This window comes from Somniosus microcephalus, chromosome 10, assembly GCF_052327205.1.
Source record: "Somniosus microcephalus isolate GS21.2 chromosome 10, FLI_Smic_1.0, whole genome shotgun sequence".
Taxonomy (NCBI): Eukaryota; Metazoa; Chordata; class Chondrichthyes; order Squaliformes; family Somniosidae; genus Somniosus; species Somniosus microcephalus.
This window is the reverse complement of record NC_140996.1, coordinates 146,841,470-146,862,786: the sequence shown is the minus strand read 5'-3', so window position 1 is coordinate 146,862,786 and position 21,317 is coordinate 146,841,470. Positions and strand designations below refer to the sequence as shown.

Here is a 21,317-nt window from a genome sequence, read left to right as displayed (position 1 = left end):
CTTCAGCCATTGGAAACAGTTTCTCTTTATTTACTCTAAACCCTTCATGATTCTAAACACTTCTATCAAATCTCCTCTTAGCCTTCTCTGCTCTAAGGAGAACAACCCCAGTTTCTCCAGTCTATCCAAGTAACTGTGATCCCTGGAACCATTCTAATAAATCTCCTCTGTACCCTCTCCAAAGCCTTCATGTCCTTCCTAAACTATGGTGCCCAGAATTAAATGCAATATTCCAGCTGGGGCCGAACTAGTGTTTCTTTAGGTTTAGCATAACTTCCTGGATTTTGTACTGTATGCCTCTATTTATAAAGCACAGGATCCCATATGCTTTATTAACTGTGTTGTTGACCTGTGCACAAACACCCCCAGGTTTTTCTCCTCTTGTATCCCCATTAAAATTGTAGCATGTATTGTCTCTCCTCATTCCCCCTACCAAAATGTATCACATCTTTGTGTTGAATTTCATCTGCCATGTGTCCTCCCATTCTACCAGCCTGTCTGTCCTCCTTTGAAGTCTAATACTATCTTCCTCACTATTTACTACACTTCCAAGTTTCTGCAAATTTTGAAATTGTATCTTAGGCAATCCCTCTGAACCGAGGATGACTTGCTTCCACATTAAAAATGAGCTCGCAGGTGACTGATGAGTCCAATGCGGGACCTACAGTCTCTGTCACAGGTGGGGCAGACGGTGGTTGAAGGGGCGGGTGGGTGGGGTGCGCTCCTTGTGCTGCCTGCGCTTGGCTTCTGCTTGCTCACGGCGAAGAGACTCGGTGTTCGGCGCCTTCCCGGATGCTTCTCCTCCACTTTGTGCGGTCTTGGGCCAGGGATTCCCAGGTGTCGGTGGGGATGTTACACTTTTTCAAGGAGGCTTTGAGGGTGTCCTTGAAGCGTTTCCTCTGCCCACCTGGGGCTCTCTTGCTGTGCCGGAGCTCCGAGTAGAGCGCTTGTTTTGGGAGTCTCGTATTGGGCATGCGGAGATATATATACACACCCCATTCGGCCCTTCGAGCCTGCTCTGCCATTCAATATGATCATGGCTGATCCTCTATTTCAATACCATATTCCTGCTCTCTCCTCATACCCCTTGATGCCTCTTGTGTCTAGAAATCTATCTATCATCTCCTTAAATATATTCAGTGACTTAGCCTCCACAACCTTCTGTGGTAGAGAATTCCACAGGTTCACCACCCTCTGAGTGAAGAAATTTCTCCTCATCTCAGTCCTAAATGCCCTACCCCATATCCTGAGACTGTGACCCCCTCGTTCTAGACCCCCCCCAGCCAGGGGAAACATTCTCCCTGCATCCGGTCTGTCTAGCCCTGTCAGAATTTTATACGTTTCAATGAGATCCCCTCATTTTTCTAAACTCTAGTGAATACAGGCCTAGTTGACCCAATCTTCTCTCCTCATATGACAGTCCTGCCATCCCAGGAATCAGTCTGGTGAACCTTCGCTGCACTCCCTCTATGGCAAGTATATCCTTTCTTGGGTAAGGAGACCAAAACTGCACACAGCAGTGGCCCTAGTACTGAACCTTGGGTACTGTATACTTCCCTCCAGTCTGAAAAACAACCATTCACCACAACTCTGTTTTCTAGACCGTAGCCAATTTTGTATATGCTGCTACTACCCTTTTTATCCTATGGGCTTCAATTTTGCTAACAGGCCTAATATGTAGTACTTTATCAAATACCTTTTGAAAGTCTGGTTACACATCAACTGCACTGTCCTCATCCACCCTCTCTCTTACCTCCATCAAAAAAACTCAAATCAAGTTAATGAAACACTATTTGCTCTTAACAAATCCGTGCTGGCTCTCCTTTATTAGTCCATACTTGTCCAAGTGGCTGTTAATTTTCTCCCAGATTATTGTTTCCAAAAGCTTCCCACCACCGACGTTAAACAGACTGACCTGTAATTGCCAAGTTTATCCTTCTCGGCTTTTTTGAACACTAGTGTAACATTTGCAATCCTCCAGTCCTTTGGCACTACCCCTGTATCTAATGATTGGAAGATTGTGGCCAGCACCTCTGCAGTTTTTACCCTTACTTTCCTCTGTCACCTAGGATGCATCCTATCTGGACTGGGTGACTTATCCACTAAGTACTGCCAGCCTTTCTAATATCTCTTTACCTATTTTTATCTTGTCCAATATCCCAGCAACCTCCTCGTTTACCATAACTTTGGCAGTCCTCTTCCTTGGTAAACACCAATGTAAAGTACTCAATTAGTACATCAGCCATGCCTTCTGGCTCCACCAATAGATATCCATTTTGGTCATTAATTGGGCTCACTGACAACTCTTTTACTGTTAATATGCCTATAGAAGACCTTTGGATTCCCTTTTATGATAGCCGCCAATCTATTCCCGTACTGTCTCTTTGCCCCTCTTATTTCCTTTTTCACTTCTCCACTGTACTTACTTTATTTAGCCTGATTCTCCCTTGTATTATCAAGCTGATATCTGTCATACGCCCCTTTTTCTGCTTCATCCTTCTCTCCAACTCCTTCGTCATCCAGGGAGTTCTGGCTTTGGTTGCCCTCCCTTTCCCTCTTGTAGGAATGTACCTAGACTACTACATTTCTGTCTGCCTGGAATGGACCTGAGGTTCATGAAGGTGGTTCATCACTCAAGGGCAATTAGGGATGGGCAATAAATGCTGGCCTTGCCAGGAATGCCCACATCCCATGTTTAAAAAATAAAATTAAAGAAAAAATGTAAAAAAACCCTCCTCAACTCACTGAAATTAGCCCTCCTCCAGTTAAGTATTTTTATTCTAGATTGCTTCTTATCAGTCTCCATAACTAATCTAAACCATCTGATATTGTGGTCACCTATTCCAGAGATGCTCCCTGCATTCTCCACTTGACCCCCTTTATTTCCCACGATTAGATCCAGCAATACCTCCTTCCTCATTGGGCAGGAAAAATGCTGATCAAGAAAATTCTCCTGAACACACTTCAGAAATTCCTCCCCTTCTCTGCCCTTAACACAATCACTGCCCCATTCAATATTGATCTCCTGTTATCACTACTCTATAGTTCTTGCACCCCTCAGTAATTTCTTTATAAATCTGCTCCTCTACCTCCCTCCTGCTATTTGGTGGCCTATAAAATACACCAAGTAGTAGCTCCTTTTATTGTTTCTCAATTCCAGCCTAATATATTCTGTCTTTGATACCTTAAGGACAGTCTCTAGCACTAATATTTTCCTTAATCAAAAGTGCTACCCCTCTTTTTTTTTTCCTTCCCTATATTTCCTGCATACCTTGTACCCAGGAATGTTAAGCATCCAACCCTACCCCTTTTTTGGAGCCATGTCTTGGATATCGCCACAAATCATATTCTCATGTGGCTATTTGTGCCTCCAGCTCACCAACCACACTCCCTGCATTTGCACACATGCACTCCAAACCTAACTTGGACCTCTTTATTTTCAATGATCCCATCTAATTCTGTTTTATTTCTGACTCTCTTAACTGGCTCTCCCAGTCCTCTGTGTGCCTTGTTTCTATTTTTTAATATTACATCTTAGTGCCCAACCCCTTGCTGAATCAGTTTAAACCCTCCCCCACAGCACTAATTAACTTGCCCACAAGGATATTGGACCCAGCTCTATTCAGGTGCAACCCTTGAACAGGTCCCTCCTGCCACAGAACTGGTCCCAATGTTTCTGGAATCTGTTGCCCGCCCTCCCTCCTGCGCTATGTTTTTAGCCACACATTAACCTGCCATACCCTCCTATTTCTACTCTAGCATGTGGCACTGGGAGTAATCCAGAGATTACAACCTTTCAGTTCCTACTTTTTAAATTCCTCCCTAGCTCCTTAAACTCTGACTGTAGGACCTCAACCCTCTTCCTTTCTGACATGGACCATGACTTCTGGCTCTTTTCCCCCCCCCCCCCCCCCCCCCACAGCTGCAGAATGTTCCTCTTGGTGATGTCCCTTAACCTGGCACCAGGGAGGCAACATACAATATGGGTCTTGAATCAATGGTAGTAGAACTGCCCATCTGTCCCCTGTCTATCGGATCCCCAATTACTACTGCATTCCTACACTCCTGGAGAATTACTGCACTGTCTACCTCTTCCTACCCTTCTGGGTGGCCACCCACTTGCTACTCTGAACTCTATCTGGTTGTGGGGTGAACACCTCCTGGAACCTGTGATCCAAGAAAGATTCAGCTACCTGTATGCCTTGCAGTGAATCCAGCTGCCCCTCAAGCTCACAAACCCTCGGCGTAAGTTCGAGTTGCTGGATGGACTGCCTGCAAACATGGGCTGGCAGGAAATTATAGTGTGAGTGATATGCCGTTAGTTATGCCAGGCCATAATTTATTGGGACTTTTTCCCGCTTCAGAGACCCTTGCTAAAAGTTGTAATGGCCCCACCCCCATCAAAATCCATGGCAATCGTGAATTTGGTGAAGTAACGCTAATTTGATTGCTGCTGCCACTTAGACTTACAGACTGGCGCTGGTGGGCTCACAATCAGTGAAGTATTCAATTGTTCAGCAAGTTGCCTGTAATAAAGATAACTATTTTAATATATCATTGTCTTGATCATAATCTTAACCAGGTACAGCTGCATGCAGGCTGCTGTGCTCAGTGCTCTCATATTAGCGTTATCACTACACACTGAGGAAGGGCTTCATTTTATAATAATTAAAGTTTAATTTTGTCTCGCGCTTAAAAGAATCCTTGAGGGTAACATTTTTGCTGACTTGTTCCAAGAACTTCATTGAAATCTTAAACCTCAATTAAGTAATAGTGTTTTTGACAGCCAGACATTTCCTCCCCATATTATGTTGAATGAATATTTATTGAGCTTGTGCACTAAGCATGGATTGCAACCGGTAACTAAATATGGTTAGGGGCCACACACAGTTCAGGTGACGGCCCAATGCACATGGGTTCCAATTTTATAGAATGCTGTTTTTCTTAATGAATAAGCAATTTAACAGATTATTTTTAAAATCCATAAACAAAATGCACAAAATACAGGCTCATCATGTAATAAAGCATGTAGTTAACACAACAAAGATATATGTAAAATTCCAATCTAAATCAGCTGAAGATCTGGAGCTGCTTCCCTAAGTTCCTAGGACTGCTTGATTACAGGAGTGGTGCCAGAGGATTGGAGGATTGCAAATGTTACACCCCTGTTCAAAAAAGGGGAGAAGGATAAACCTGGTAACTGCAGGCCAGGCAACCTAACTGTGGTGGCAAATCTTCTAGAGACCATAATCCAGGTCAACATTAATTGTCTTGGAAGAATGTGGGTTAATAAATGACAGCCAACATGGATTTGTTAAAGGCAAATTGTGTCTGACTAACTTAATTAAGTTCTTCGATGAAATAACTGCAAAGGTTGATGTGTAGATGGGCTTTCAAAAAGCATTTGATAAATTGCCACATAATAGACTTGTTAACAAAATGGAAACCTATGAAATTAAAGGGGCAGTGGCAGAGTGGATACAAAATTGGCTAAGAGACAGAAAGCAGAAGGTAGTGGTGAACAGTTCTTTATCAGACTGAAGGGAAGTATACAGTGGTGTCCATCAGGGTTGATATTTGGACCACTGCTCTTTTTAATATATATTAATGACCTTGTCTTGGGTATAGGAGGCAAAATTACCAAGTTTGCAGATGACAAAACTTGAAAATGTAGTAAACAGTGGGGAGGATAGTGGCAGACTTCAGGAGAACATAAATGGATTGGTGAAATGGGCAGACGCATGGCAGATGAAATTCAAGCTGGGAAGTGTGAAGTGATACACTTTGGAAAGAAGAATGAGAGGCAATACAATTTATATTGCATTATACAAAATATTACTAAATAACTCGAAGGGCAATAATCTTAAATGTTCAGAGTTGCAAATGATTAAAGATAATGGACCGTGACTTATGGAAACGTTAACTAACCTGTTCCATTCCATGTCCCGCCCTGCCAACTTGGTTATGTATCGGACCTTTGCTGCGCTGCTTGAGTTGTTGCTATGCTCGCTGCACTGTATTCTAATGGGTTCTCCAGCAAATTTTGGCATAAATTTGCCACTGGAGGATTGGGCAGCATAATGGTCTAACTTAAGCATTTGGGGCCAAATGTGACATTCTAGAAAATTCAAGGCCAGTTAATTATACCAAGTGGAAGTTATCATTTGGCTATCCCTTCTTGTTTTCCGCTTGAAAAATGCTAATACAGGAAACTTTGTGCTATCCAGCACCGACGGGACCGAGCTGTTGCCGTTCCCTCAAAACTGACGGACACTCCAGCACTAATGTTGAAAGATATGGAAGCTTCTGAGCTCCGTATCTGTCAACAAACCCTGTTGCTGCTTCTAAACAGTCCAAGCGTCTCTGTAGCTTAGCAACAGCTTCAGCAGAGCTTGACTGTTGAGGAAAAAAGCAACGAGAGGAAAAAAAAAAACCAACGAAAACGGCACCTGATTTTTGCCGGTGGCTTGAGCATTCCGGACAGTTAGCCTCCGGATAACAGTGTTTCCTGTAGTGGGGAACGGGCATAATATGTAGAATTCTTGATGGGCATCCATTGACAGTGGTAATGTTGAGCTGCTTCTGATCTCTGTTCATGTCAGGTGTCAGCTGTGGCTCAGTGGTAGCACTGAGTCAGTAGGTTGTGGGGTTCATGTCCCATTCCAGAGACTTGAGCACAAAATCTAGGCTGACTGAGATAATGCTGCACTTTTGGAGGTGCTGTCTTTTGGATGAGACGTTAAACTGAGACTCCGTCTGCTGTCTCAGGTGGACATAAGATTCCATGACACTATTTTGCAGAGCAGTTTTAATGAAGTCTAATTTTTCTTTTAATAGAGTGGAACATCACACAGAATCACAGAAACCCCACAGTGCAGATAGAGGCCATTTCGGCCCATCGAGCCTGCACCGACACATATCCCATCCGATCCCCGTAACCCCTACACCAACACATATCCCACCCTATCCCTGTAACCCCACGTATTTAATCCCCCTAACACTAAGGGTCAATTTATCATAGCCAATCAACCTAACCCGCACATCTTTGGACTGTGGGAGGAAACCGGAGCACCCGGAGGAAACCCACGCAAACACAGGGAGAATGTGCAAACTCCACACACACTCACCCGAGGCCGGATTCGAACCCGGGTCCCTGGCACTGTGAGGCAACAGTGCTAACCACTATGCCACTGTCAACTGAAGATTTGTACAAATTCCCTGTACCTAGATTTCCTCTGATCAGTAATTTTAAAACATGATAAAAGGAATTGATTGAGATGCCAGTAATTGTATAGATAACACCCTTTTTGACATTTTTGGACAGTTGCCATTCACAACTTCATGGGGAAATTTTATTTTAAAGGTGGCCCACCAGCCATTTTTGGTTAGTTTAAAACTGTTTATGAAATTAAAACTCGTGGTGACTCTAGATAGTAATATAAATATTTGTTAGAGGTGAGTCAGTGTGGCTTATAGTGGTGTAGGAAGAAAGGTTTCACATTCCTGGAGCATTGGAGCTATTTTGGGGGCTACGCAGATGAGCAGTCATTCACCTGAATCAAAGTAATACCTTTACTTGAGTTAGAAAGGCTTTTAAGCTAGTGGGATTGGGGGAGGGAAGACTGATGAAAGCAGAACATACCACCAACTAAGGAATTAGGGAAAATAGACTCAAGATTTTAAAGGATGACTTATGAATGCAAGGAGTTTAAAGAAGCAAATGGGTCAACTGGATGGGATGGTGAATAGGGAACAAGTAGACATGATGGGAATAATTTGAAGCTTGGCTCAAGTGAGTGGGAAGTGAGCCTGCAGGGTTTTGTATTTAGTAAAGGCAAAGGAGGGAAAATTGAAGAGGGTTGGGACTATTGATCAGGTAGTGGTTATCTGTTACTGAGAGGGTGTTGGATTTGGAAGGTGAAAAAGTTAGTGATTATAAAAATAAGCTATAGGCCGCCAGCAAATGAGGTAGATGCTCTGCTGTGGGAAGCCACAAAACAGATTAGTACTCGTCCACTATTGTAATTAGGGAAAATTTCAATCCCATGTTTATTGGGATGTACAAAAGGGGCAGTCTGTATGTGAGTGGGAATTCCTTAGTTATGCAGGAATTGTTTTAGATGATGAGGAAATCTACAAGGTAAAGTGCAATATTAGATTGGTTTTCAGAGACTGTTAAGCCAAGTAGGGCCAAGCATCTGGGATCTAGTTGAGGACCAAGCATAAAAGCAAGTGTAATTAAAAAGCTAAATTTTAGATGAGCTAACTTTTAAGGTCATGACTAAATGTGTGGAAACAATAAAATAGGAGGAAGAACAAGAGGAAAAGATATGGCAGTGGGGATGGTGTTGACGATTTCATTGATTCTTCCACAGGTTTAATTAGAAAACATTCATAATTTGCTTTTTTTGTATCTGCATTGAATTGCATTATTTTAATTTGTCGTCTGGGGAGGGCTGAAAAATAACTTTGAAGTTGTCATAGAATATTGTTGCCATGAGACAGAACCCTGCAGATGGACTCTTTTTTTGGATTTAGTGCTCACAATTTTTGGCATATGCAAGGTTACCAATCTTAATATTGGTGAGTGTACTCTATTTTCAGTCTTTGACTGTAATCCTTGGCATAGAGGCACTGGGACTATTGCTCCTTGGGCACCAAGAGTGCCTAGCTCCGTGTACACCTTGTGCTATAAGAAGTTTTTAGTGGCTTTGGTGCATGCTGCATGATTCGATGGGAGCACGCACTGGTCAGCGAGTAGAATATCTGGCATCAGCAATTCTCAGACTGTTGGTTGCCCTTAAAGGGGAACTGCTATTGTATTACTTACAAAATTCTAAAAGGACTAGACCGACTAGATGCAGGAAGGATGTTCCCGATGGTCGGGGAGTCCAGAACCAGGGGTTACAGTCTAAGGATAAGGGGTAAGCCATTTAGGACAGAGATGAGGAGGAATTTCTTCACCCAGAGAGTGGTGAACCTGTGGAATTCTCTACCACAGAAGGCCGTAGAGGCCAATTCATTTAAATATATTCAAGAAGGATTTAGGCTAAAGGGATCAAGCGATATGGAGAGAAGGCAGGAACAAGGTACTGAATTTGGATGATCAGCCATGATCTCATTGAATGGCGGAGCAGGCTCGAGGGGCCGAATGGCCTGCTCCTATCTTCTATGTTTCTATGTAAATTGTAGGAGCAAGACAGAGGCAGAATTGCACCGCGGTGATATGCTTTGGAGCTGCTTCAGCAGGAGGCACTATAGAGGAGTGTAAATCTTTCTGGCGTAGAGGGGCCCTTCCAGTTAAGAATATCAGAGCAATGTGGATGAAGGTTGTAGAGTTAATGCTGTTGTTCATTGCACTAATAAATTATGGCAGCGCAAGGAGCGCACGTCAACCCAAGCACCCCACCCACCTGCCCCTTCAACCACCGTCTGCCCCACCTGTGACAGACTGTAGGTCCCGCATTGGACTCGTCAGTCACATGCAAACTCATTTTTAATGTGGAAGCAAGTCATCCTCTGTTCCGAGGGACTGCCTAAGACTAAGAGGAGACGACTAAATTATACTGTCTTTAGTATGGTAATTATAGGATTTATCACTAGGTATAGAATATAAAAGCCATGTGGTAATGCCAAGCCTATATAAAATGACCTGAGTACCTATTGGGCTCCATACTGTCAGAGGGATGTTGAGGCTTTAGAGCGGGTACAGGGCAGATTCACCAAGATTCTGCCTGGTATGGGGAAAATAAAAATATGAAAAGGCTTGAAAAATTGGGTCTTTTCTCATCTGATATGATGGGTGTTTTTAAAATAATAAAAGGATGGGATGGGGTAGATAGAAATGGACTGTTTTCAGTAGTTGAGGGTTCAAGATCTAGGGGCATTAAATGCATGAGATTTAAGCACTTCTTTACACAGTTGTGAGGCTGTGAAATTCACTTCCTGGATTACTGTTCGAGGCCAAAATGCAACATTCAAGATTAGATTGGATAGGTGGATGAAAGAAAAATGTTGAAGGGATTATGGGAACAAAGTTAAATGTGTTTAGAACCATTTGCTCGCATGAAGGGTAACGCCAACACTGACTGGTTGGACAAAATGACCTGTTTAAGTATTGTAACGTCTATGCATTTCTGTGCATCTGTTCATATTTTTGTTCAAAAAAACTTGGTCACCATCTAGTGGTAATTGTGTAGACTGCTTTCTATCCTGCAGTTTAAAAAAAAAAAAAAAAAATCCAGTTTAAAGGGATGCTCCACAACTGGTATTTAACTCCACTTTGATAATTTAATTTTAGAAAAGCGCCAGGGTCAACTTTCTAATTACTGTCACCCACTCAATCCCCTATGAAAAATTTTGATGTTTTACATTGCAGGCGCTATTCACTTGGTCTTTTCTACTACTTCTACAACCAATTAAACCAGCAATAGAAGCAAGAGAACAGTGAGTGAAATGTGTCTTTATTTGCTTTTATAGCCTAACTGAAGATGTTCCAATTTTTGTCTGCACCATGGGCTTCCCAACTATTCCATGCCCTCTTCATGTTTTTGAACCACGTTATCGGCTCATGATTCGCAGGTGTATGGAAACGGGCACTAAGCAATTTGGAATGTGCATTGGAAATGAACTTAAAGGGTAAGGGTAAATAAATATATATATGTGTGTGTGTGTGTGTTACTACCTTGTAAAGGCTCCTAGAGATAACCTGAATATATACACAAGTGTCAGCCTTGGATCAGTGGTATCACACTTGCCTCTTGGTCTGAAGGGTGTGGGATCAATCCCCACTCCAGAGACTTGACAGCATTAATCTAGGTTGACACTTGAGTGCTGCATTGTCAGGGGTGCTATTTTTCAGATGAACTGTTAAACTGAGGCCCTATTTTCATGCTCAGATGGATGTGAAAAAACTTAATGGCTCAGTTCAAAGAAGTGCAGGAGGGTTCACCCAGTACCCTGACCAACCTTTAACACTCCACCAACACAGATTATCTGGTCATTTATCACATTGCTGTTGAGATCTTGCTGTGTGCAAATTGGTGGCTGCGTTTTCTTGCATTATAATAGTGACTACATGTCAAAAATACTTCATTAACTGGGAGGAGTTTGTTGGATGTCCTGATAATGGGAAAAGTACTATATAAGTGTGTGTTTATTCTTCAAGTCCTCGTGTTTTGAGGTGAGTGGCATATTTTGCCAGTGACTTTGCCAAATGCATCAGTGATTGCTGAAGGAGTGATTTGTGATGTGTTGCATAACAAGTTTATTGAAAAATTTGACTACCAAAATATTAATACAATATATGAACCATAGGAAAGCTAATGGGCATGGGTTGTAGATTGCAATGGTCATATTTTGTATATGCCAGGAATTTTCCCAGTTTCTTTCACTCCTTCCCCCACCCACCAGCCAAGGTTATGGAAGCTGGTTGACTGCTTCACAAGCAGTGGTAAACTTGAACAGGCTATTGTGATGGGTACTTCTCCAGTTGGACTGACTTAAAAATTTTAAAAAAAAACACAAAAAAAACAAAAACAGTGGGTAAACAAAACTGGGCTATTCTTATACAGCCCTTTGTTTAAGGAATGGATGGAGGCTGACGTTGGAATTGTGGCGAGGAGGAGGTGTTTAAGCCATTTCATGCCAGGAATTGTTACTGCCACATAATCAATTTTATTGAGGGCACAGTTTTTTGGGGGTTGTGGGGGGTGTTGAAATTAGGTAGGTATCTCTGATCTAAAAGATGCTGGAAAACTTCATAAGAGGTAGATACTTTTGTAGCAGAAGTATCTAACCCATTCAAAGTATTATGGGACGAGATGACCATAACATGAGTGCTGGGGGCTTGGGAAGAAGACCTGAGAACAGATTTTAGAGACCAAGGAATACAGTATGGCTGGATGCTCATCTAGTAGTGTAAGAATGCAACTAACCTGCAAGTACTGAATGAAACTTCACAAACGTGCAGAATAGATGTGTACCAAAAAAATAAAAATAACGAGGCATGGCTGAAATTGTAATACAAGTGTATACTGCAGAGTTCATTTTATCTTTGTTTGTAATGATGGACACATCTTTTACTAACATGGTGGTTCAGTTCACGGCCATCTGCTCCTATTGTGTGAATGCATTCTTAGAAAAAATGTAAACTTTAAATGATTGCCTTTTGGATGCAAAAGAAAAGTAAAGGTATTTGATTAAATTTGGTCAAACTACATGACCCTAGGTTGCAAGATATAATGACTTGTGTTATAGACTTGCCCCCTGCCCTTCTAGCACTTAGGTTTTGCAAAGTACTTCAAGGCAGCAGGAGTAGAACTGTTTTTTTTCTTTCTGTATTTTCTTGATGTTTCAAATGTAACGCCCAAGTGTAGATGTTATTGTCTGCAACATTTTATGTTTAAGTTTATGTATAATTTTTGTTCAGGTTTGCTGACTATGGCTGTATGCTAGAAATCAGGGATGTAAAGTTTTTTCCTGATGGTCGTTCTGTAGTTGATACAATTGGCAAGTGTCGATTTAAAGTTTTACGCCATGGCCAGAGAGATGGTTATAATACTGCCAACATTGAATATCTTGAAGACAAGGAGGTAAATGTTTTAAGATTTATATAAAATTTCTCCCTTCTTGGGCCTTAACGTACCACTCAACATCCCAGTTCAGAAGCTAGGGGTATGAATATTTCCAGGTCTTAAATAGCCCAAACTCCCTGAAACTAGTCATAGAAAATCAGCCACATCCAGGGTGACTTTTTTTTCTATTTAACTTCACCTAAGGAGTTACTTGAGTTCTGCATCTCCACAATAGCAAAGCGGCAATTAGTCCATGCCATCATCTGTTAGTGGGTTGCTTCAATATAGGTAACCAATTTAAAACTCCTTTTATGCAGATTGAATAGTTTTTAATACCCATGGGATATGGTTGCTGCCAGCAAGGCCAGCATTTATTGCCCCCGAGGGTGGTGGTGAGCTGCTGCCTTGAATACAACTGAATGGCTTGCTTGGCCATTTCAGAAGGCAGTTAAGAGTCAACCGCATTGCTGTGGGTCTGGAGTCACGACAGATTTCCTTCCCTAAAGGACATTAGTGATCCAGTTGGGTTTTTACGACAATCCAGTAGTTTCATGGTCACCATTACTGATATTAGCTTTTTATTCCGGATTTATTTAAATTCCCCAGCTGCTGTGATGGGATTTGAACTTGTGTCTCCGGATTATTAATCCAGGCCTCTGGATTACTAGTCCAATAGCATAACCACTATGCCACCGTACCCCCCCCCCCCTCAAAACTGGTATTTGTAATACCTGAAGTGTTTTTAACATTTTCAATAAATGTAACAGGGTAGAGATGGAGAAACTGCAGCCAAAATGCGCTTTGAAATTGTGCTGGTTAGGTTACAGTTCAAGTTTCTGGTAAAATTCATTTGCAGAACCACAAACTTAATCTTCCATGAGGCAGCACAATTGGGCAACGTAATAGAATGTTTTTTTTCTTTCCATTAAAAAGTATTCATTTATGTATTTAAGATTGATAACCTGGAGTTTTATTAATACAGCTGAAAATGGGTTTATCAGCAAAGATAAGCATTTTTAATAAGGGTGTCCTGTCCTCCACCTGTAAGTAACCTGATTTAAAATCACCTGAAAATGACTTAAAAAAAAAACTATACTGAACCATTAATAACTTCATTGTACATTAGATAGTGACTTAGTAAATTAAATATTATTTGATATGAAAATCTTTTAAAACTTGCCTGCTAGTGCACCTAAGAAAATGAGCGGAATCTCTCAATTTTGATCGGGGGCATAGCCAGTTTTGTGGGTGGTATCTGATCTGGGCGATTTGAATCTTGAACCAGTGGAAAACACGAACATAAGTGGTTTTGGGCATAACTCATTTATGCTTAAAATACCTGATCTTTTGCACTGGTTTGGCCGATAGCTTTGGTATCTGGGCGCAAAACTAGTGGAACCTCTACCCTGATCAATTTTATTTGATGTAATTTTGTTTTGCATTAATGTCAAGTAGGAAACTTGTGATGACCTTCAAATGGCTAACTCTAGAGTGACTAGGATATGTTAAGCATCTCTTCTCTCAATGGGAGTTGCTTTTACCATATTAGAAGTTTCTATAAATATTCAGAGGCAGTAGTGTTCCCATTTTATTAAACTGAGGAAATTAGTTAGTGAAGTCCTAGCTGTATTGTCCTTTTTTGGGATAATGAGCCTGACTGCAGATTTTGCAATAAAAGATGAGTGAATGTTTCCAACAGCTCAACTGGAGTAGGCTTTCTATTTTTTTTGTGATTTGAGATGCAGCAAGTTTGCAGAAATTAAACACATGACTGGAGACATGGATTTTTCTTCCACTTGAAGTGGATTTTACTGCTTCTTGGGACTGAACAAGAAGATTAAGTTTCAACTCCAAATGAGTAGTAATTTTATAACATGAATAAATGACCTGATAGTCAAACAGTTTCTCTAAATTGGGATACACTAATGTATGAGTTCCAGTGGAACATTTTGAAATTGATGTAGCTATCATTGTGCAAAAATGTTTTAGTCAAATGTTACCAAAAGCTATTCCTACCTTTTTTTGAAGATTGGTTCATTTTCCTTTTTTAAATGGTTTATTTTTTGGTTCTAACAGGTGGAAGGAGAGGAGTATAATGAACTTGTCTGTCTGTCTGACTCCGTATACGACCAAGCTTTCATTTGGTTTAATTCCCTCAAGGACAATATGAGAACTCAAATTCTGAATCATTTTGGAGCAATGCCAGGAAAGGAGCCTACACCGCGGGTAAATATGATTGCACAATACTATGCTGCAGGTTCAATTTAGCTAATGAGGGTGTTGGAGGTCCACAATCATTTAGCAATACAACTGTATTGCACGGACATTAGTTGATGAGTTCCAAAGCAGTTTTACTTGTGAAGTAAATAAAACCTGGGATGGTGCAGCATGTTAAAGCACCACAGAATAGTGAGACAATTGGTTTTCCAGCCCTAGACAATGGTCTGGCCTTTGCGGTCAGCGGAGAAGGAACGGCACTCGCCGTTCACCTCGCTGACGGCTGCCCACAGTTTGCTCGCGCGTTTGAGCAGAGAATTGCTCTAATCTGACGTCTCATCCAGTGTAGCGCTCTCTACAGGGGATCTGTGGCATCTGTGAGTAGCACAAGAAATGGCAAGATTGAAGAATCCTCACTGAGACACGCAGTCTAAACCGGGAAGTATAAGTTAGCTTTAACTCATCTACAGAAAGTGAAATAAAGATTGGAAAAGACAGATGGATTAAGAGACGGACAGAAAAAGTAGAGAAAATTAATTTAAATGTTTTTAAATCTCCCAACACTTATTAACTTATGAAGGAATGAGACTCCACATTTATAAAATAAAATTTTCAGGGTCCAGGTGTTTGGCAGTAATTATTTATCATGCCATTAAATATTCACTTACTCTTCAATGCACCAGCCCTAACTTTTTCTGGTGTCTTTAGTGGGGAACTAGTGGGCAGGTACACAAAGTTCACGCCATTGCATTGATTTCAGTGCCGAGTCTGTCAGTGAGATAGTGTTATAACGTTCCCTGTGGAGGGCATTTATCTGTGCTGAAATTCATTTGCCAATGACATGCCCATTCTGCAAGTTTATTAATGTCTTGTTGTAATTTGCTGCAGTCCTCAGTATTTACAATCAATCCCCCCCCCCCCCCCCCCCCCACACAACCCAATTGGGCGGCTTCTGCAAATTTAGAAATTGTGTTTTTGATTCCAGTCTAAATAGTTAATATAAATTGTGACCATTGGTCCCAGCACTGATCCTTGTGGGACCCCACTTTCCACCTTCTGCCACTCTGAATAGCTACCCCTTATCCCTACTCTCTGCTTTCTGTCTTGAAGCCAGCTAACTACCCATTCTGCTACTTATCCCAACCCAATGTGAGGTATTACATTTTGGTAAGAAAGAGGGGCGGTCACATATTACTTGGGAAAATAAGACTCTAAATGGGGTAGAAATTGGGTTTGAAACTGATGGCACTTGAGCACAAAGGCAAATATTTTAACGGTTGTCTTTTTCATTGCAGTCAAGTCAAAATGGTCCTGCCTGGTGCTGGTGGCTGTTGGCTGTATTACCTTTAGAAAGTCGTGCTCAACTAGCTGTTCTCTCAATGACCTCGCTCAAAGATCGCCTTATTGCCATTCGCCGTGTATTAGTATTTGTGACCCGACGACGGCATCGATCATTGTGATGTTGACTTGATGGGGTTTATAGCTGCATTCCAAATGTGTTTTCAAAAACTAGTGTTGGTATCAGTGCTGCCTTTTGATCTAATCTATATATGGAAAACTTTTTAAAGTCCAATCGAAACCAAAATAATATTATCTCTTAGACTTGTGTAATTAAACTGAACAGCGAGTCATTCCTTCCCATATAAATCAAGAAAGAAATCTACAGTCAAAGAAAATGCACTCAAGGGATGCAGTGTCATTGGTTAGAACTGCCCTTTCACCTCCGTTGTAGTTGAAACCAAGCAATGCTGATTGGAAAATATTCTCTCTCAAAGCAGAGAGTTCTGGATAAAATATCTTCGGGCTGAGTCAGCCACTCCTAGTAAATATGAGTTCACAGCACAGAACTGACCAATAATTTGGAAGTCTTTGTCCATTGCAAGAAGCCAAGAGTGGCAGATCTGGGACATAAAAATTCATAGTGCTATTCTGAAGTTGGAGTCAGGGCAGTGTATAGGGAAATTTACTTTGCATCAGTTGTTATGCTTGAGTGGATGGCACACAGTCCATTTGCACTGCTTGTAGGAAGATTTGAAGATCTGGGAGTTCTGTCCACATGTCTTATCAACATGCGTAGTATGATGCACTCTGGATTGGGAATGTCTGTCATTCTTTGCATACACAATGCTGTTGATACACAGCACAAATGATACCAAACCACTGCTTCCAGATGGTCTCATTCCTCATGATATTTTTAGGAGCACAGGGAAATTGCTGTTAATTTTTGGGGTTAACTGTATCACTGCAAGTTGTGCAGCACTGTAGGAAAATGCACTGTCTCTGATTTGGGATAGTTTGGCAAGTTAAAACTTATTCCTCAATATTGACATTATTTCCATCAAGAGCACTTTTTTTTTTTGTTACAATATTTCCCACCTTCTGTCCTGGAGGCAATGGCCTACGGTTTACAATTCCACCACACCTGATGGCTCATTGGTATCTCACTCAACGGAGAGCTCGTGACTCCAGCCAATGAGCTTTGGGCTGCTTGGGTAGAGAGCACTGCAATAAAGCCTCAATTCAGTTATTTAAAGTCCACACACACAAGCTTTCTAACAGGTCACTGGATATCGATTTTTAAGAGTAGAAAACCTGATGGCGTTTTCTGTTCTCACACTAGCTCACAAATACTGAAGTGAACCACCTGCTTTTGCAAGTGAGTTCCATCAAATCACATCAGGAATTGACTGAGATCTTCTCTATATAATTCACTACTACACTGGGCAGTGCCTTTATCCAGCAGGCCATCAGGAGAGCTTACTCATCACAAAATAAGATTTCAATATTTGCAACCTTTTATGGAGACATAATTGATCCTTTGTGGGTTTTTTGTTTCCTTTTCAGCTAGGTCTGCTCCAAGTCTAATTATTCAGTACCACTTAAGTAAATTGTTTGGCCCATGAAAGCAGATTGGATTGATTCCACCCACCTTTTGCTTTCTGCCCTAACTCTTTCCTCCAGCAAATCACTAATTGCTTGTCCTCTGTCTAGTACTTCTGTTTAGTTGAGTTTATAAAGTTACCATATGGGGAATTTTGGTAGAAAAGCCACATCCTCACACCCTATTGCTGGACTTCTCGAGGCTGAACCCCTCTTGGCTATTTTTGCATTTGTAACTGTTTCTTGCCTTTAGGCTTTTTGGTAAACCACATCTCCTGTTTAAATCCCTTAACTTTTTTAAACCATGGCTTTAACATGTATGTATTCATATACACTTATGAATTTTATTACCATTGTAATAAAATTGCAAACCTTGATCTGTTTAATTGGTGTAGGTATAGGTGGGAATGACCATCTTACCTGAAATTAAATTCTAAATTTCAAAACAAGGATCTATTTTCTGTCACTAACTATGCCTGAGAAGCTTTCTGATTTTTAAAAATGAATAAAAAAAGTATAGCTTCAACATGTTTCTGCCATCACTGTATGCAGATGACTGGTAGTGAACCCCCAGTGATTGCACCTCTTTTGCCATTCTGTTAAGATCGTTTTTCAGCTTTCTCCTATCTCTGAAATATGACTTCAACTACTATAAGTGAAACTGTTAAGAATCACTGAGGTTTAACTAGTAAGAAAGAAATTGCTTTAACTGGTACAGGAAAATACTCATTTTTTTCTCCCCTTTCCCTTCCCTCCCAACCCTCAGTTGTATTTTCTCTAGCACCTACTGATTTTAATTTTGTTTTTTCCCCCCTTTCATTCCCTGCTTGATTAGTACTGTTTTATATACCCTATAACACTGCCATTCATCAGTTTAGATTTTTTAATTCTAATTCCTATCACCTTTGTTAAAACCCTGTGAGCTTACCTGTTCTTAATGTTGAACACTTGGTTTGTGAAATACCCATTATGTGCTTGAAAAATCCAGTGTTACTGTGAATTGTTACCGAGGTTTGCAATGTTAAACTGTGCCATCTTACTGTATTTTATTTCACGACATGAAAATGCTTCACTAATTTGTAGTAGTATGGTTGCTGAATTTATACAATTTCCTATGCATTTTCACACTGGATTATTTTGAAATGGTAAGCTTTATGCATTGGTTCCTGAAGTTGAAAACCAAAATGAGCAAGGATATATATTTGTACAAGAATATGGCTCACAAAAAGCATTGCCCAATAATACTAGCTTTGATTTAATTTGTACTGATCTTTGGTATTGTTTCTGGTGTATGTTGTGAATTAAGTGGAGTATATACAGATGCAAAATTTGTTTTGCACAGCTGGTATACACCTGCATGATGAATTTTCAGCTGTGGCTGTATTAACATACAATTGCTGCCTACAGAGCACTTTTTGTTTTTTAAAGGCAGTAATATATACAAAATCTCATTTGCACACTGCAAATTCTTTGGAAAGTTATTTTGATTTTAAAGGTGATGCCATGTAATGGTCAAAGAATCTGGCATTTTATTATTTAACACAACTACACCATGCAAGCCCTAGACCAGTTTACATTCAGATTATAGTTGCACATGGTATGCTACCTCATTGAACTTGAACCGGAAACTGACATGTTTTTAAGCTTCAAGGATCGGTGTGAAGCATTTCTCATTAAAATGTGTTGTATGTGACCAGAGGCCTTTTAATCTAAAGTCTGGATCTTTTTATTTAGTGTTCAAAAATCTTTAGTACACTGTCGTGTGGCATGTTACCATAAAATGTTTTATGTTTCAATTCAATGCCTTTTCTGTGTTTCAAAAATATTTAATACAATATGCTGCAATATCTTGTGTATATATGTATTATACAAAGTACAAAATATATTTATTTGGATTTAAAAACTACTTCTGAAATGTCTTGTCACTATATATTAAGTTATTCCTCATTCACATTTTCATGTACTACAGGAGAAAGTCCAAGTTATCTAATTGTGAAAATACTTTTTTTGGTGATATCTGGATAGGAACACAATGCAGTAATGACATTCACGATGAGAAAAGCCCCTCTCCAGCACACTAAAGAGTGGCTTCTGATCCAGTCTGTATTCATCCCTGATTAAATTAAGTCTGTGCCTTGTGAATGATATTTAACAGGCAGTAAATGCTACTGATGGAGTAACTTTCACAAATAGAGCCTATTTTATCCAGAAATTGACTCAGTAAAATTGCTCACCCATATCTTTTTGGGGGTGGAAGCCAAATTATAATGAAACAAGACTTTGCCCAGATGAAATAGAAGAATGGTAAACAGAACTATAGATCAGCTACCAAAATATTTCCACAGGAGATGGAAAGGGTACAAATCAAATACGTTCCAGTGAGGACAAAAGGAGTATTGAAGACTGGGTGTTTCATGATGAATGGGGAGATCGGATCAAATTTGAAATGGTAAGCTTTATACAAAAAACATTAATGCTTACAGGGCAGATCATGAAAATGAAAGGCAGGATAACCATTTTTCCTACAAAAAGGATTAAAAAGGCTAAGTGAGAAAATTGTGCAAATCAAAATGGGTTCTAGAGACACTAATAGTATGAGGATAGTCGAGGTAGGGGTAGAGCAATTAAGTGAAGGAGGTAAGATTATAGAGAATGAGGAATTGGCAGAGATACAAAAATATTTTGCCTGTTTTTACTGTTCAGAGATGATGCAATGGAAGTTGCTCAAACTTAAGGTAGATAAATCATTGGGACCTGATGGCTTGCATCCAAGCGTCCTGAGGAAATACATTTTCCTGTGACTTTCCAAAACTTTGTGGAAAGGAAAATTATGCCCCTAGAGGTGGCAAATGTGACTCTGAAAAAAGACTTGGATAAGACAGGAAATTATAGGCCAGGTAGTCTTTGTATTATAGGCTTTCGCAGTTTCCTGAAAAGAAAACTAGTAAAGAAAGAACTTGAATTTATATCGCACCCTTTATGCCCTCAGGATGTCACGGAAGTAATCAACAGGCTGTAAAGTACTTTGAAGTATAGTCAGTGTTGTTTTGTTGGCAAATGCAGCAACAATTTGTGTATAGTGCAGGGCCCCACAAACAGCAAATGCGATGAAGGAATAGTTGATCTGTTTTAGTGGCTTTGGGTGTAGAGGGATAAATATTGGCTTGGATACCAGAAAAACAGCCCTGCTCGCTCTTTGAATAGTGCCATCAGCAGACAGGGCCCTCTGAAAACACATCTGAAAGACCGCATCTATGACAATGTAACAGTCGCTTGAGGCTGTACCGAAGGGTCAGCCTAGATATGTGCTTCAGTCCTGTTTTGAACCCATAACTTGATTTAGGCAAGAGTACTATTGCTGGACCTAGGCTGATACTTCAAAATATTAAGCATAAATGATAAAGGGAGATTAGAGGGGCTAATGGTATATGAAGTAAGGTGAGATTAATAAGGAAATAAGCACTTTCATAAGCATAAAAGAAAAATATAAAAACTAAATGCTTAAAGGGAATTTATAACCGCTTACAAATGAATGAAGCAGTTTAATTATGGAAGGTAAAAGTTTGGCAGAGGTATTAAATGTTTTGCATCAGTTTTTACAAATGATGCCACCAGAGAATGTAGGTGCACTAGAGGATATAGAAC

At 40.4% G+C, this 21,317-nt stretch overlaps 1 protein-coding gene across 1 annotated transcript in view; it reads left to right on the top strand.

The window, feature by feature from the left end:
* The window catches only part of LOC147111736 (LON peptidase N-terminal domain and RING finger protein 2-like), a 36,613-nt gene extending 17,035 nt beyond the window's left edge, over positions 1 to 19,578 (top strand). Inside the window, exons 9-12 of the mRNA XM_085998923.1 lie at positions 10,480 to 10,638; positions 12,431 to 12,593; positions 14,652 to 14,801; positions 16,088 to 19,578. Coding sequence (XP_085855049.1) covers positions 10,480 to 10,638; positions 12,431 to 12,593; positions 14,652 to 14,801; positions 16,088 to 16,252 — 637 coding nt within the window. The 3' untranslated portion in view covers positions 16,253 to 19,578. The remainder of the gene's footprint in view (positions 1 to 10,479; positions 10,639 to 12,430; positions 12,594 to 14,651; positions 14,802 to 16,087) is intronic.
* The last annotated feature ends 1,739 nt before the right edge of the window (positions 19,579 to 21,317 follow it).